General features: G+C 43.4%; 1 protein-coding gene across 1 annotated transcript in view; it reads right to left on the bottom strand.

The window, feature by feature from the left end:
- The window catches only part of Ddx17 (DEAD-box helicase 17), a 20,587-nt gene extending 5,608 nt beyond the window's left edge, over positions 1 to 14,979 (bottom strand). Inside the window, 11 exon segments of the mRNA XM_040754140.1 lie at positions 2,204 to 2,263; positions 3,208 to 3,269; positions 3,629 to 3,739; positions 4,915 to 5,087; positions 5,178 to 5,338; positions 5,840 to 5,981; positions 7,892 to 7,957; positions 8,523 to 8,656; positions 9,901 to 10,000; positions 11,669 to 11,819; positions 14,589 to 14,979. Of these exon segments, the coding sequence (XP_040610074.1) occupies positions 2,204 to 2,263; positions 3,208 to 3,269; positions 3,629 to 3,739; positions 4,915 to 5,087; positions 5,178 to 5,338; positions 5,840 to 5,981; positions 7,892 to 7,957; positions 8,523 to 8,656; positions 9,901 to 10,000; positions 11,669 to 11,819; positions 14,589 to 14,638 (1,210 nt within the window). The 5' untranslated portion in view covers positions 14,639 to 14,979.

Raw genomic sequence — 14,979 nt, 5'->3', positions numbered from 1 at the left:
CTGGAGGGGCTCGATTAAGGGTGGACACGGTGCAAGTTCTTCATACTAGAAAGGTGTCCTGTGTGCACACAGCTGACTGAGGCCACCTAAGAGCAAGCACAGAACCTGGTTTTCTCCAGTCCAGGCTGCCCTGAGGGTACTGGTGCACTGCCACAATATTATCTTGCTGTCTTTATAGACGATGCTGTAGCAGGGTAAGAAATGGAAAGTTACATGTTTTGGCCAGTGGCCTAGGAGAAACTGTGGTTTGGGAAGACCTATGCCATGGCCTGAAACTCCAATCACTAACTGGGAGAGCTAAGACTAGCCAGCAGGCTCATCTAGAGTGGCTTCGGGCCAATGTAGATTTGCCTCAGCCATGTACTGAGTGATCTGCAGCTGATATCAAAGCTTCTGCTAAAAAAACAAAACAAAATCAATTCAATACTTTTAGTTCAACAATCTTTAGCTTAAACAAAAAAAGAAAAAAAGAAAAAAAAAGCGAAATAAAAAATATCCCAGTGGAAAGGAACACTGGTTGCCTGAAGGTGACTATCATGAAACTATGGGAGGCAAAGAACTTACCTGAAGGGACCACTTAAGAGACCATCGCTCCACAGAAGTGAAAAAAGGCCTGGTGACTCAGCTGAAAATAGCACCCCTGTCTATGAGGTAGAAGCCTTCACTTTCCAGGATCTTGTAGGACCTTGGTCAGAGTTCTGCCATTGTGGTGGGTTTTCTCCCTCCTTTTGATTTTTACAAGGCAGCAAACAAAGGGGCCCAAAACAAGCATTGATGTTGAGTAACAAGAAACAGACTCAGGCACCTTCCCTCTTCCCTCACTTGAATGAGGGAGGGTGGGATGAAGAGTCTACGTTATTCTAATGGCAGCCAATTGATTTTGTTAAAATATGCACGGGGACATAGAACAAAGATTTTTAATTGTCTAGGCAAGATGCACAAAGAAGCTACCAGCACATAGCAAGCCTGTTTAAAGACCACCATTACTGAAAGCTGTATGCAAATGCTTTCAGGGTTCCGCCTCCTTCCCAACAGGCCCCAGTTCTAATGCAGGGACCCAGACATGACCTCAGAGGAAGAGACAACTTCCCGCCATGGCTGCAGCTCACTACCTCTGGGAGTTAAAGGGATTAAAAAGCTCCATCACTGCTGCATTCAATACATATCTCCATGTTAGATTGCACAGGGAAACATGGTACTTCTCACCTTTCTCAACAGGAAATTCACACATCAATATGGATTTCCTCAATAGAAATAATCCCCATCTCTCTAAAGCAAGATCTTCTTCTGCACAAGTCTCTCAAGTGCTGGCATTTTTAGGCATAAACTACCATGTCCAGCTGTAAGAATCTTTTGTGGAGACAGTCTCACAGTACAGCCCTAGCTGGTCTCCAGCTCACTATGCACACCAGGCTGGCCTCAATCTAAAGAAACCTCCTGCCCGACTCCCAAGTACTGGGATCAAAGGTACACATTACACACCAGCTGGAGTAATCTTATAAATGCTAACATTTTGGTCAGACTTGTTCAGTTCAAAACAATAGGCCAAACCATCACAGGTCATTTTGTATGTATCTTAAGTCATGAGTTGAAATTGCAGAAGGACACCTTCAGATTAAGTTCTTAAACTAATAGCCTAATGATAGATAAGGATAGGGGAAAATTGCCATCATTCGACTGAAGTAACACCAGGCAATGCAGATGTAATAGAATGACATTATAGTACAGAGTAATCAAACCCTTTTTAGTAAATGTTCACAGAGGTGGCCTCTATGTATCTATACTAGATAGACTGGTATAAAGGGGAAAACTTAGTAAGAAACCAGTTTTTGCTAGCTAGGTTCAATTAGGCTCCTTCTATCAAGTCAGAAAAATGAACAAAACCAAAAAGAAAATGATATGTCTCCCCTCCATGTAACTTAATAGTCATGCCTAGGCCTTGCTGCAGACCAAAGCCTGTTTGTTAGGAGCCAGATGAGACTTTGAAAATAAAAGGGGAGGCAGGTGAGATGACCTTAGAAAGTTCAAAATAATAAAACAATTAAAAACCCACAAAGGTTTAAAAAATTGCAGGGAGGGGAATCACACTTATACTCTTTTGACTAAACTCATGTACATACAACTCTAAATTTGACATGACAAAAAAAAACCTGAAAACCAAAAGATACACAAACCACCAACAGAGACACCTATCTATACAAACCTAGCCCTCGGGAGGCTACATCTGTGGCAATGAGGATAGGAGCCTTTCCAGATCGGAACTCTGAAGGAAAAAAAATAAAGGTGCCAAGTTAGGGAACAGAGGCTATAAAGAACATCCGTAAAAAGACATGGACCGAAGAAAAACCATTTTCCCACCCACCCAAGACTCATGGCTTTTAATAATGTTGGTTGGTTCTGTATACTTTTTTTTTTTTTACAGCTCATAAGACACCCATTTTAATTAAGGGGGAAAAAGTATTTTTTAAGTATTTTTAAAAACTGTGTCTGTGCATGTTGAGTGTAGGTGCTCAGAGGCCGGAGGCATTGAATCCCCTTGTAGCTGGAATTACACGTGGTTGTCCTCCAAAGAGCAGTATGTACTCTTAATGATGGGTCATCTTCAGCCCCTTTCATTTGAAAATACTCATTTTTATTTATATAATCATGAACTTTAATCTGGAGATGTACTGAAAATGCCCAGGGTTCAATGAAATAAAATAGAGCCAGGTGAACTTTGATTTACAAATATAATCTAGCATAATACTTTTGCAAACAAAACTGCTTGGCGGAACACAGCCAGGTCATGTATATGACCACTTGTTTTTGTGTAGGAATCACTCAACCCATTATTTGATGAACAAAGCCCCTGATAATCTATTATCTGATTCTTTATAAATAGGGTGTAGGGTGGGCAGTGTTGGCACATGCCTTTAATCCCAGCACTTGGGAGGCAAAGGCTGGCCAATCTCTGTAAATCTGAGGCCAGCCTGGTCTACAAAGCCAAGTGTCAGAATAGGGTCCAAAGCTAGAGAGAAACCCTGCCACAAAAAAAAAAAAAAAAAAAAAAAAAGGGGGGAGGGGGTGATTGAATTGTGCTAGGCACAATAGAGTACATTTTTAATCCCAGCCACACTTAGAAGGCAGGGGCAGGTGGATTTATGTGAGTTCAAGGCCAGCCTGATCTACAGTAAGATCCTATCTCAAAATGCTTAGTCTTATTCTTACCATTAAGTACCCAATCTCTTTCTGGTTGACTCTTGTCTCCATGGATACACATAGCTGGCCAACTATCAGAAGAAAATTATATATTAGAAATCTTTACTTTTGCATTAGTATTAATGTATTAGTACATTATTTTATCAAGTTCTTTAAGCTATATAATGGTTATATATTCATATACACCAGGCTAAAATACCATACATGCATGCTCTAAACCACTGCTACAACCCTTTAATACAGTTCTGTGGTGACCCCTAATCATAAGATTGTTTCATTGCTCCTTCATTAACTGTACTTTTGCTACTGTTATGAGTATCTGATATGCAACCACTGTGAAAGGCTTGTCTGACATTTCTGGTGCCCCCACAACGATCATGCCCTACAGGGGAGAAACACTAACACAAAGCTTCCTATGTGCTGTACTCACCCATCTCTGCGCATCCTTCGAGTGAGGTCATCACAGCGTCTCTTTGTTTCCACAAATATTATAGTCTTATTTTCTTTTTCTGCCATGATTTCCTCCATCAGTTGGATCAATCTGAAAAGACCAAACAATATGGCCTCACAGAGTAAAATTCTTCCTTTACATCAAACACGGACGCTACTAAAGACTGTGGTGGAACGTGCCTACAATCACTTGGGAGGCTGAAGAAGAATGGAGAATTCAAGGGTGAACCCTAGATACACAAGAACCTTCTCTTCCAAAAGAAGACCTCAAAACTAACTTGTTTGTTTTTCAAGGGGTCAGGGTTTCTCTATGTAGTCCTGGCTGTCCTGGAACTCACTCTGTAGATCTGGTTGGCCTCTAACTTGAGAGATCCGCCTGCCTCTGTCTCCTAAACGCTGGGATTAAAGGCGTGTGCCACTACACCCAGCCTGTTGACAAATATTTTAACGAACACCTACATTTATTATTTTTAAGAAACAATAATTCAGGGACTGAAGGGATTAATGTTTTTTGCTGCTCTTACAGAGGGGACTGACACTGGTTCTGGACAACCATCTGTAATCCAGCCCCAGGGGATCCGAATTCTTTTCTTGCCTTTATGAGCATAGTGCATGAACACAAACAAAAACTGTGCTTACAGTATTTTACTAGCATGCATGATGCCCTGGGTTGAATCCCCGCAACACATAAAGTGTGGCGGCATATGCCAGTACATGGGACACTTCAAGCTCCAGGCCTGCCAAGGATATATGAGATCCTGTTTCACATAAATAAAACTGAATTTCAACTAATCCACATTAGATTCAAGAAGATCTGATGTATCTGATTCCTATCTCAAAAATCAGAAATGGAGGCCATGAGAAGTAAATCTTAAACTTGCCTAAAAACTATACAACTGGCATTAAAAAGTCTGTATTCAACCCCAAGGATCCAAGATCACTGCATTTAACTACAATGCTCCAATGAATGACACACAAAGAATGTTTTCAACCAAAACAAAAAACCCTCCGGCCTTTTTAGCTGTGGTGTAGTACAGTTTGTAATTCTGGCATTTTAGAGGCATTAGGTACCTAGTGCAGCCGTCTAAAAAGTAAACCAAATTGCCAGTCATTGGTGGCGCACGACTTTGGTGCGACCACTTGGGAAGCAGAGGCAGGCAGATCTCTGTGAGCCTGATCTACAAAGCTACAGAGAAACCCTGTCTTGAAAAACCATAAATAAACAAGCAACAACAGAAACCAGGATAATGAAGTATTCTTTCATACTTGTGATCCTTTTCACTCTCCATACAGACATCCACAATCTGCAGAATGTTGTGGTTGGCACTCAACTCCAGATTGCCCACGTTGATCTGGGTGTAGTCACGAAGGAAGTCCTCTGCAAGCTGCCTTACTTCCTTTGGCCAGGTTGCACTCCACATCAGTGTCTGCCGGTCAGGCTATCAGGAAATGAAGGTTTTCCTTTAGATTAAGGAACTACACGACAGGCAAAAAGGCACAAATATTAACGAAGTAACAGCTTTACGAACCCTAATTTGGTCAACAATTTTACGGATCTGGGGCTCAAAGCCCATATCAAGCATTCGGTCAGCCTCATCCAACACAAGGTAAGTACATCGGCGAAGGTTTGTCTTTCCCGACTCTAGGAAATCTATTAGGCGCCCAGGAGTGGCTATGCAAATCTCAACACCTGCAAAGAAAAAAAAAAGATCTAGTCCATGAAGAACCCTTTCGTATAAACTATCCAAACCTCAGTGCACAGAAACTAGGGTGCGCCAGCCCTGGTAGCTGCATCCACTGTTACAGCAGTGTTAAACTTACAGTATCCGAAGAACAAGATATATGGTGAACTTCACAAAGAGTAGGTGAAGGATCTCCAGCCTCCAGCTGCTCCCCACAAAGTAGCTAACAGTACTGCATCCCAAGAATTTCTACACCATTGAAAATACTGGTTTTTTTTTTTTTTTTTTTTTTGGTTTTACGAGACAGGGTTTCTCTGTACTGTTTTGCAGGCTGTCTGTCCAGCCAGGCCTCGAACTCACAGAGATCTGCCTGCCTCTGCCTCCCGAGTGCTGGGATTAAAGGCATGCGCCCCCCCGGCTAAAAAAAATACTGAACTTTCTTACAAGAACCTGTTTTGCTCAATTTTATTTATAGAAATTGGCAAAGAATGAAAACACTTTTTTTTTACCTCTCTCCAAATCTCGAATCTGGGGGCCTTTAGGAGCACCTCCATAAATGCATGTACTCTTCAACCTCGAGCACTTTCCGTAGTCATCAGCCACCTGCTGCACCTGCTGAGCAAGTTCTCTAGTGGGCGCCAACACTAAACACTGAAACAGAGGGGTGGGAGGGAGACAAAGTAAATAAACCTGAGACAAGAAACCAGCAACCCTAAGAACCAAAAGATAGTCTAATTTTCCTCTTATTGTCCAATTGAACACATCAAGTTACTTGAGCAGTGGGGCACATTGGCTTATGAGAAACTTACTATTTAGAAACTGAAATGATATCAGTGTTTTTCCCACTTGGCCTAGTCTGATGCATTAAGACTGGGTGACATATAAATGACCCCCCTTAGGTTGATTTATACCTTGCATTATCTGTTACTAAAAAGAGGGTCCAAAGTCACAGAGAAACCCTGCCCCCAAAAGGAGGGTCTTATTATATATTCTCCAGCCTTTAACTACGTAGCTCAAAAAGACCTTGAAGTTCCTTCTGCTTCTCCTGCCTCCACTTAACTAGTACTAGGCTTACTACCACAGCTAGTTTTGTATTACCTACTTTTAACCTTACAAGACGATCAACCAGCTTAAAATATATCCATGTGTCAGGTGGTGGTGGTCTAGCACTCAGGAGGCAAAGGCAGACAGATCTGTTGTCAGACTGAGGCCAGCCTAGTTTACAAAGCAAGTTCAGGGATATCCAGGGCTGTAACAGAGGAGAGAAACACTGCACGCGTGCACGTGTGTGTGTGTGTGTGTGGGGGGGGGGGGGGTAGCCCATGGGAATGACACAGGAGGATTCATGCAACAAAATTATAATTATCAGCAGGGAATACAGATAAAAGTTGAGCTTGGAGGGATGGCTTAGTGGTTAAGAACACTGGCTGTTCTCTCAGAAGACCCTGGGTTCAAGTCCCAGCACTCACAACTGTCTGTGACTCCAGTTCTGGAGGATCCTACACCCTCACTCACAGACATACATGCAGGCAAAACACAATGAACACAAATTAAAAAGACCAGATGGTGGTGGCACATGCCTTTACTGACTTTGAGGATAGTCTGGTCTACAGTGAGTTTCAGGACTGGTTTCAAAGCTACACAGAGAAACACTGTCTTCAACAACCACCCCTCCAAAGGCTAGAGACATGGCTCATGGGTTAAGAAAGAGGCTTGCATCAGAAGGGGACACGGTGGTATGCACCTATAATCCCAGCACAGGAGGGATGATTTCTGAGCCTATTCTACATTTAAAAAAAAAAAAAAAAAAAAAAAGCTTGCTCAAGTTTGAAAACCTTATCCTGAGACCCACATGATGGGAAGACTTGACCCTAACAAGTTGACCTAACTTCCACAGATAAAAGGTAGTGATGTACCCGTTCACTACAAAAAATAACCAAAAATAATAAAAATGAGCAATTTAGTATTGTGTTTGAGGGCTGTGGATATAGCCCAGTGGTTAAATACTGAACTATACCATGCACCAGGCCCTAAATTCAACCCCCAGTACAAAAAACAAACCCTAAAACAAAGGCGCATACTTGAATTGTTGCAAAGACCAGGGAAGCAGAGCGTCTTAGCACATACAAGGGCACTAGCTACCCAGAATCACAAATGCGATAGACAAAGAGTGCCTCAAATTCAGTCATTTCATCTCTGTTTAACTTTGGGTAAGTCATTTAATTCCAAGTAAGACAGGCCAGTACTACTTCTACTGGGGAAAAGGGTTAAGAATTAATTAGGGCAGGGGCTGGAGAGATGATTCAGTGGTTAAGAGCACTGGCCCCATTTCAAGAGGACTTGGGTTCAATTCCTAACAACCACATTGTAGACAACAACTGCCTGTAACTCCATTTCCAGGGGATTAAATGTCCTCTTCTGGCCTCCATGGCACCACACACAGGCAAAACACCCATAAACATTTTTAAAAAAGGAATTAAATTGGGTTTTAGGCACAGTGCCTAAAACAACCATCATTCAATGTAGTTATTCTTAAAGATTACAAATAATAGCACACTTACAATTGGACCATCTCCTCTTTCCAAGTATGGCTGGTGGTTAATATGAACAATTGCAGGCAGCAAATACTGAGGAGGAACAAGAATCAAAAAGTCATAAAACAAAACCATTATCTTAACAGTTCTAATTTAAATGAGTAATTAGCAATGCCCTAATAGAAAGTGAGAAAACCAGAACATATTACCACACTCAAGTACAATATAAACAGCTGAAATTCTGAACATGAAGTATTTTATTTTTTGGTCTTCTTGGTACAGCATCTCACTATGGAGCTCTGGCTACCCTGGAATTTCACTGCATAAACCAAACTGGCTTCCAACTCAGAGGTTCATCTGCCTGCCTCTGCCTCCCTAGCACTGCGATTACAGGTGTGCCCCACCATGCCCGGCTTATGCATAGTATTTTAACCATGAGTCTAAGAACTGAGAAAATGTGAGCTGGGTATGGTGTACGACTTAATCCCAGGGACAGGCAGTTCTCTGGTTGGAGGCCACCATTGGGTACAGATCAAGTTCCACAACAGCAGGGACTACACAGTGAAACTCTATCCGAGTGGGGGGGAGCAGGGTATAAGAAAGACGACAGCTAGGATAACAAAATCAGTTACTACAATGTCAAAGACTTGGTACCTACCGCCAATGTCTTCCCAGAACCAGTCTGTGCAATGCCAACCATATCCCGGCCACTAAGAGCCAAAGGAAACCCCTGGCACTGAATGGGAGTTGGCTCTGTAAAATGCTGATCCATCAGTACATCCATTACATACTCTGAAAGAAAGTAAATGCATTACAACCTTTACTAGTAAACGAAGGACGCACAGGAAATCTTTGGACGTAGCAGTTAAGGCAAGCAGTGGTGGTACATGCCTTTGGTCTTGAAAACCAAAAAAGTGGCAGTTACTTAAGACTGACTTGGATTTTTCAAAAACTTTAAACCCAATCTCTTGCCAGTTCACTACTACCTTTGAGAACTACCACCCTAATTCAGCTAACAGCACAGGCCCATGAGTCACTTACTGTTCCCAAAGTTCATACTATATCCTAGAAGTGATATTCTGTTGCCCTGTAAAACTCTAAGGCAAAAAACATCAGTGCAAGCATTGGCATTAAAAGCAATGCAGAACCCGGGTGGTGGTGGAGCACACCTTAGCCCCAGCATTTGGGAGGCAGAGACAGCTTGTCTCTGTTGAGTTCAAAGCCAGAGAAACCCGTCTCAAAAACCAAACCAAACCAAACCAAAGGCTGAGATGGCTCAGCTGTCAACAGTGCTTACTGTTCTTGCAGATGAGCCAAGTTTGGTTCCCAACACCCATATCAGGCTGACAACTGTCAGTAATTCCAACTTCAGGGGATCTGATGCCCTCTTCTGACTTCCTTGGGAACCTCACCCCACACAAATAAAAACTTTTTTTATTAGTGTTTATTAGTACTAATAATTCTAAATACTGGACCCTCACATGAAATTACTATTCAAAGCTAGGCATCGTCGCACCCACCTTTACTCGAACACTTGGGAGGCAGGGCAAGTGGATTTCTAAGTTTCAGGCCACCCTGATCTACATAGTGAGACTGTCTTGAAAAGTAAATAAAAGCATAAAATTTTGAGCTTTATTACTATGTGTGCCCATGATGTGCCAGAGTGAGTCTGTGGGGCGAGGGGAGCTTGGTGGAGTGGGCTTTCTCCTTTCTTGTTTATATGGGTCCCAAAGTCGGGGCCTTCACTCACCCACCGAGCCATTCTCATTTACCCCACCCCCAACCCAGTCAGTTTCCTGAGACAGGGTTTCTCTGTCTAACTGGGGCTGTACTGGAACTCACTCTGTAGACCAGGCTGGCCTCAAACTCAAGAGATCTGCCTGCCAAATGCTAGAAATAAAGGCGTGAGCAATCACCATCTGGTTACTACTATCCTTCCTTTAGAAAAGGTTTCTATTTGTCTTTTCAACAAAATTCCAAGCCTTTCAAACCCTCTAAGCACCCTACCACTTGATGCAGGATTAAAGAGCACTTACGTGGGAAATTAGCATGATGGAAGGCAAAGACAGGTTTTGGACAAACATCGCCCCCTCTCACTGTGATCTCTTTCTTTCGCCGCAGCTCATCAACCTCATACTATAGGGGAAAAGAGAAAGACAATAAAGCTCCTCTCAATTTAAATTTTATTATCACACAATGATAAACACTAATACTTTTTACAAGAGTTCAAGTTTGTGATGCACATGAGCAAAAAAAGGTTCCATTTTCCACAGAAGAAAAACCTCAAGAGTAATTCCTAGCCAGGATGGGTAGTACTTTGTAATTCCAGTATAGCAGGCAGAAGGATCAGCTCAAGTTCAAAGCTAACCATATCTACAAAAAACAATTGCAGACCAGCCAGGGTTACTTAGTGAAATAGTTTACTACAAACAAACAGCTAACTTCTATCTAAAACTAGGAAGAGAATATGTAGAACTTGGGTCCAAATGTTCTTTCCATCATATAAATTTTTCTGGACCAGCAAAGGTTTTTTTCTGGGTAGAATACACTATCAAGTGGTTAAAATTAAAAGCACACAAACACACAATGTTAATTTATTCTAAAAACTTAATTTTATGCTGGGCTGTGGTGGCCCAAGCCTATGATCTGGCTGGTCTTGAACTCACAGAGCTCCGCCTGCCTCTGCCTCCCAAGTGCTGGGATTAAAGCCGTGCGCCACCACCGCCCAGCCTCAATGGTCTATAGAGTTAAGCTTTACAAGCATGTGGTGCTAGATTTGAGCTCAGTACTGGTAATCATTGAGAACTTGCCTTCTTGGGCAAAGGTCAGGGTTTGACCAAAAAGAGAATATGGAAAACCAGGTAAGCCTGCACATGCCTGTTACCTTGGCATCCATGAGCTGATGTAGCAGGATAGCAAGTTAAAGGCCAGCCTAGATCTATAAGTGAGACCACAAATAGAACAGTTTACACATAGGAATCAAAACAAAACACAAAGGCAAGCCAGCCAGTGGCGCTCTTCTTTAGTCCCAGCACTCAGACACAGGTGATCTGAGTCTGGGGCCAGCCCGGCTGCATAGTAGGCTCCAGGTTGGCCAGGGTTACAAATCAAGACTCTGTCTCAAAAACAAACAAACTAAACTTTAAAATACATTAAAGTGAGCCGAGTGCTGGTGGCAAGCACCTTTCATCCCATGGCTTGGGAGGCAGAGGCAAGAAGATCTCTGAGCTCCTGGTCTACAGAGGGAGTTCCATCCAGAATAAGGACTACACAGAGAACCATGTTTCAAAGCAACAACACAACAAACAAAAAACACAACACCACTGGGCAGTGGTGGCACATGCTTTTAATATCAGAGCCTGGGGGGGGGAAGAGGCAGGAAGATCTTAGTAAGTACAAGTCCAGCCTGGTCTACAAAGTGAGTTCCAGGACAGCCTCTAAAGTCACAGAGAAACCCTGTCTCAAAAAAAAAAAAAAAAAAAAAAAAAAACAGCCGGGCAGTGGTGGGGCACGCTTTTAATCCCAGCACTCGGGAGGCAGAGGAAGGCGGATCTCTGTGAGTTTGAGGCCGGGCTGGACCGAGCCTCCAAAACAATACAGAGAAACCCTGTCCCGCAAAAACAAAAAACAAAACAAAAAAACAAACAAACAAAAAAAACCCCAAAGAACAAAACAAACCACCACATCCAAAAGAGAAAAAACCCACAACATATTAAAAAGATCTGACCTATTATAAAATACACAATACGCTAAGATTAAGCTGTTTTACACACCCCCTACTCACCCCCAACCCCCACTTCTTACCGGAGTCAATCTTGCTACTTCTGGATGCTCCACATAAAAATTCTTCTCAAACTTGGGAAGTTCACTCAAATCCCACTTCTTTTTTCGTAAACGCTCCCCGGGATTACCAAACTTTTTCGGGGGAAGGCCACTACCACCTCTTGCTCCAAACCTAGAGACACCAGAAAATGTTGATTTGTTAGTACCCACATCTCATGTGACTGACAGGAAAGCATGTGAAGTGATGGTTTCTGGAAAGCCCTTTAGAAAGACCATTCATCTTACTATAATCTAAAGGTCCAGCATAGGTTCTGGACCTGACAAGGCTTGCATTTGAAGTCTGAAACTTACTATGTACTCTGGGAGCACACTTCACTTCTCTGCGGGGACAGCACTACCACTGATTTATCCATTTAGCAAAATCATAGACTACCAGCTATGGCATATAGCCAGTGTAGTTTAAGTGGACATGGAGAAAAACATACATACTTCAAACACATCCCTCAAACCTACAACAGCTTCTAGTCAACGTCCCCTTTGCTGTGGCAAGCATTTCTCAATAATCTAGGAACTTTAGTTTATTCAAAAGAGCCAGAACAAAGAGTTGTAATCCCTTCATCTTCATTTCCTATCTACACATTTTACTTGTATCTTCTTTTTCTTCCTCAAGTAGTACTACTCCTGTTTTGAGGCAGAACCTCTTTTACCCTGTATAGCCACATGCCCCAGAAATTCACAGCATTCTTCCTGCCTCAGCCTGCCACATAAACACTGGGATTAAAGATGTAAGCTACCACACCAAGCTCAAATTCTACTACTGGGTTACACAACAAATCATCAACATGTAGGTTAAGGTTTTTCGTTGTAATAAAACTCAAAGTTACATATGGTACTGAACACGTATAATCTTAGCACTTGAAAAGATGGTGTCAAGATCAGAGTTAAGGCCAGTCTGGACTAGGAGACCTTGTATCAAAACAAAAACCCCCTTCAAACATTTAGAATTTTTCTTTTTAAATAGACAGGGTTTCTCTGTGGCTTTGGAGTCTGTCCTGAAACTCATTCTGTAGACTAGGTTGGTCTCAAACTCAGAGATCGGTCTGTCTCTGCCTCCCAAGTGCTGGGATCAAAGGCATGCGCCACCACTGCCTGGCCTTAAGTCTTTTGTTTTTTTTCTTTTATATACCCTTTACAACAAACAGGTAAGCCAAACAAGAATACAGATACAGCCACTTGCCAAACCTAAAATGCATGAAATTAGAAGTTAATTGTTCCTAGAACAGTCCAAATTATCACCCTTATCTGCCTTACTCTAAGTAGTACAGGGCTTTATTTTGATACTCAAATAAGGCATTTAAAAATCTCATTTCCTTATTCCCTGTCAAACACTACAGACTCAGAAGATTCAATAATAGCTACTTTGAAGAATTTCAATTTCAAACCAGCCAGTTTGGGGAGAGGTGGGGGCAAAACCTACAATCTCCAACCCTCTTCTGTCACAGCCTGGTGTGGTGGGTGATCCCAAAACGTGGACACTGAAAAATGGCACTCTCTAGGCCACACGAGGCAGAGTAAGCCACACAGAGATTTATGGCAAGAAATTTTACTGGTTCATTGGATATTTACATTCAGTAGGCAGAACTGAGATAACTTATTCATATCACCACTGAACCAACACAACAGAAAAAAAATATACAGCCAAGCACCCCATCAGCCCCCCTTTAAAAGGGCCCGGGCTTTCAGCTCAATAACTCAGTGAAAAGGGCCTTGAGTTGGCCACTCCACTTGCAAAAATCACTCAGCACAGTTTTCAAACACTCAAATACAGCCAGATTTTTTCAGTCTTGCAAAAATGGCCCAAACCCATTTTTAAGAGATTTTTTTGGCCTAACTCAATTGAGTTTATATGTGACTCCTATGTGTTATTTCCATTGTTCTTACTGTAATCCAGCACTATTTGAATCTTCTAAAATTGAGATCCCTTTACAAATCTTATTCTAACCGAATTTTCTTTCTTTCTACAACCAACCCCACCTAGAACTTTGAAAACCATTCCCTTGCTTTGACACAAAATCTACCGTAGCCCAGGCTGGCCTTGATAACCAAGCTCCTGCCTTCGTCTCTAGTGCTGGGATCACTGACATGTGCCACCTCAAGAGGTTCTCTTGGTTTCAATAGCTTTATTACTTTTAAAGACTTTTTTTTTCTCCCTTTGAGGCATGGTGTCACTATGTAGTTCTGGCTGTCCTGGAACTCACAAGAGCTCTACCCATCTCGACCCGAGTGCTGGCATTAGAGGCGAGCATGACCACAACGGGCCAAGACTTGATTGCACCCAAATACGAAGCACCCAGAGTTTATCTAGATGTAAATTGTTTCTTGTATCTACGAGTCAGGAACAATGTTGGCATAAAGCTTTTTGGTGTATTCATTCCAGGGCACACACCCAAGGATTTTTCTAGCAACACAACACGAAGCTTCCTGAGTTAATTAAAAAAACATATAACAAAAGTTAATTCTGCAGCAGAATTGGATCCTTAAAAGGCAATGAGTAAAAATGTCGCCTGCACTTCTGGCTCTCTCAACTCCAACACTTCCCACTACAACGTGCTTCCAATGAACCGAAACACGACCGAAGAGGAGTAAGGCCTCGTTCAGAGTCGGAAAAGGCTTTTCCGACTCCAGTCCCTCTAAAGGGGATGGCTGGAGACATAACGGAAAGGAAACCATCTCCATCCCGAGGTCGCTGTTCCCAGACTTGAGCATCCGGGTTCTTCCCGGACAGACAGACACTGCGGCGTGCAGGGACCCAATGAGCTGCGAGGCGGGCCAGGCGAGGCGACAGGGCTGGCCGGGCACTTCGGCGCCACGCCGGCAGTCGGCGGAGGGGCCCGCCCGGGCCGCCATTGCAACCCGCCCCCCGCCTGCGCCTCCCCCTTACCCTCCACGGTCTCGGTCCCGATCGCGGTCCCCAAAGCCGCCTCCGCGCATGGTCCCGAACGGGTAGAGATCTGGGAGCGGGGCACGGATGGCCGAGCTGGGGAGAGCCTGCGGCTCCGGTCGAGTGACGACCGATGGTGGCGGCGCCTCCGCTGTTGGGGCGGCGGCAGGCGCGGCGCTCTCTCGCTCCGACGCGCTGTCTCCCGTCGCAGACGCCACCGTCGCCGCCTCTCTCGTCGGAGACGGTAGCAAAACACAGAGAATCGGGGCTGCTAGTACAGCGGGGAGGTTTGGCCACGCTCAAACCGGGCGGTGCCACGGTTTAGGCGTCTCCTTCCCTTCCCAGCGGCTGCACAAAATGGCGGCGGCCGCTGAGACTGCTCCAACTTAAC

Source organism: Mesocricetus auratus, unplaced genomic scaffold, assembly GCF_017639785.1.
Source record: "Mesocricetus auratus isolate SY011 unplaced genomic scaffold, BCM_Maur_2.0 Super-Scaffold_100010, whole genome shotgun sequence".
Taxonomy (NCBI): Eukaryota; Metazoa; Chordata; class Mammalia; order Rodentia; family Cricetidae; genus Mesocricetus; species Mesocricetus auratus.
This window is presented reverse-complemented; position numbering and strand designations above follow the sequence as displayed.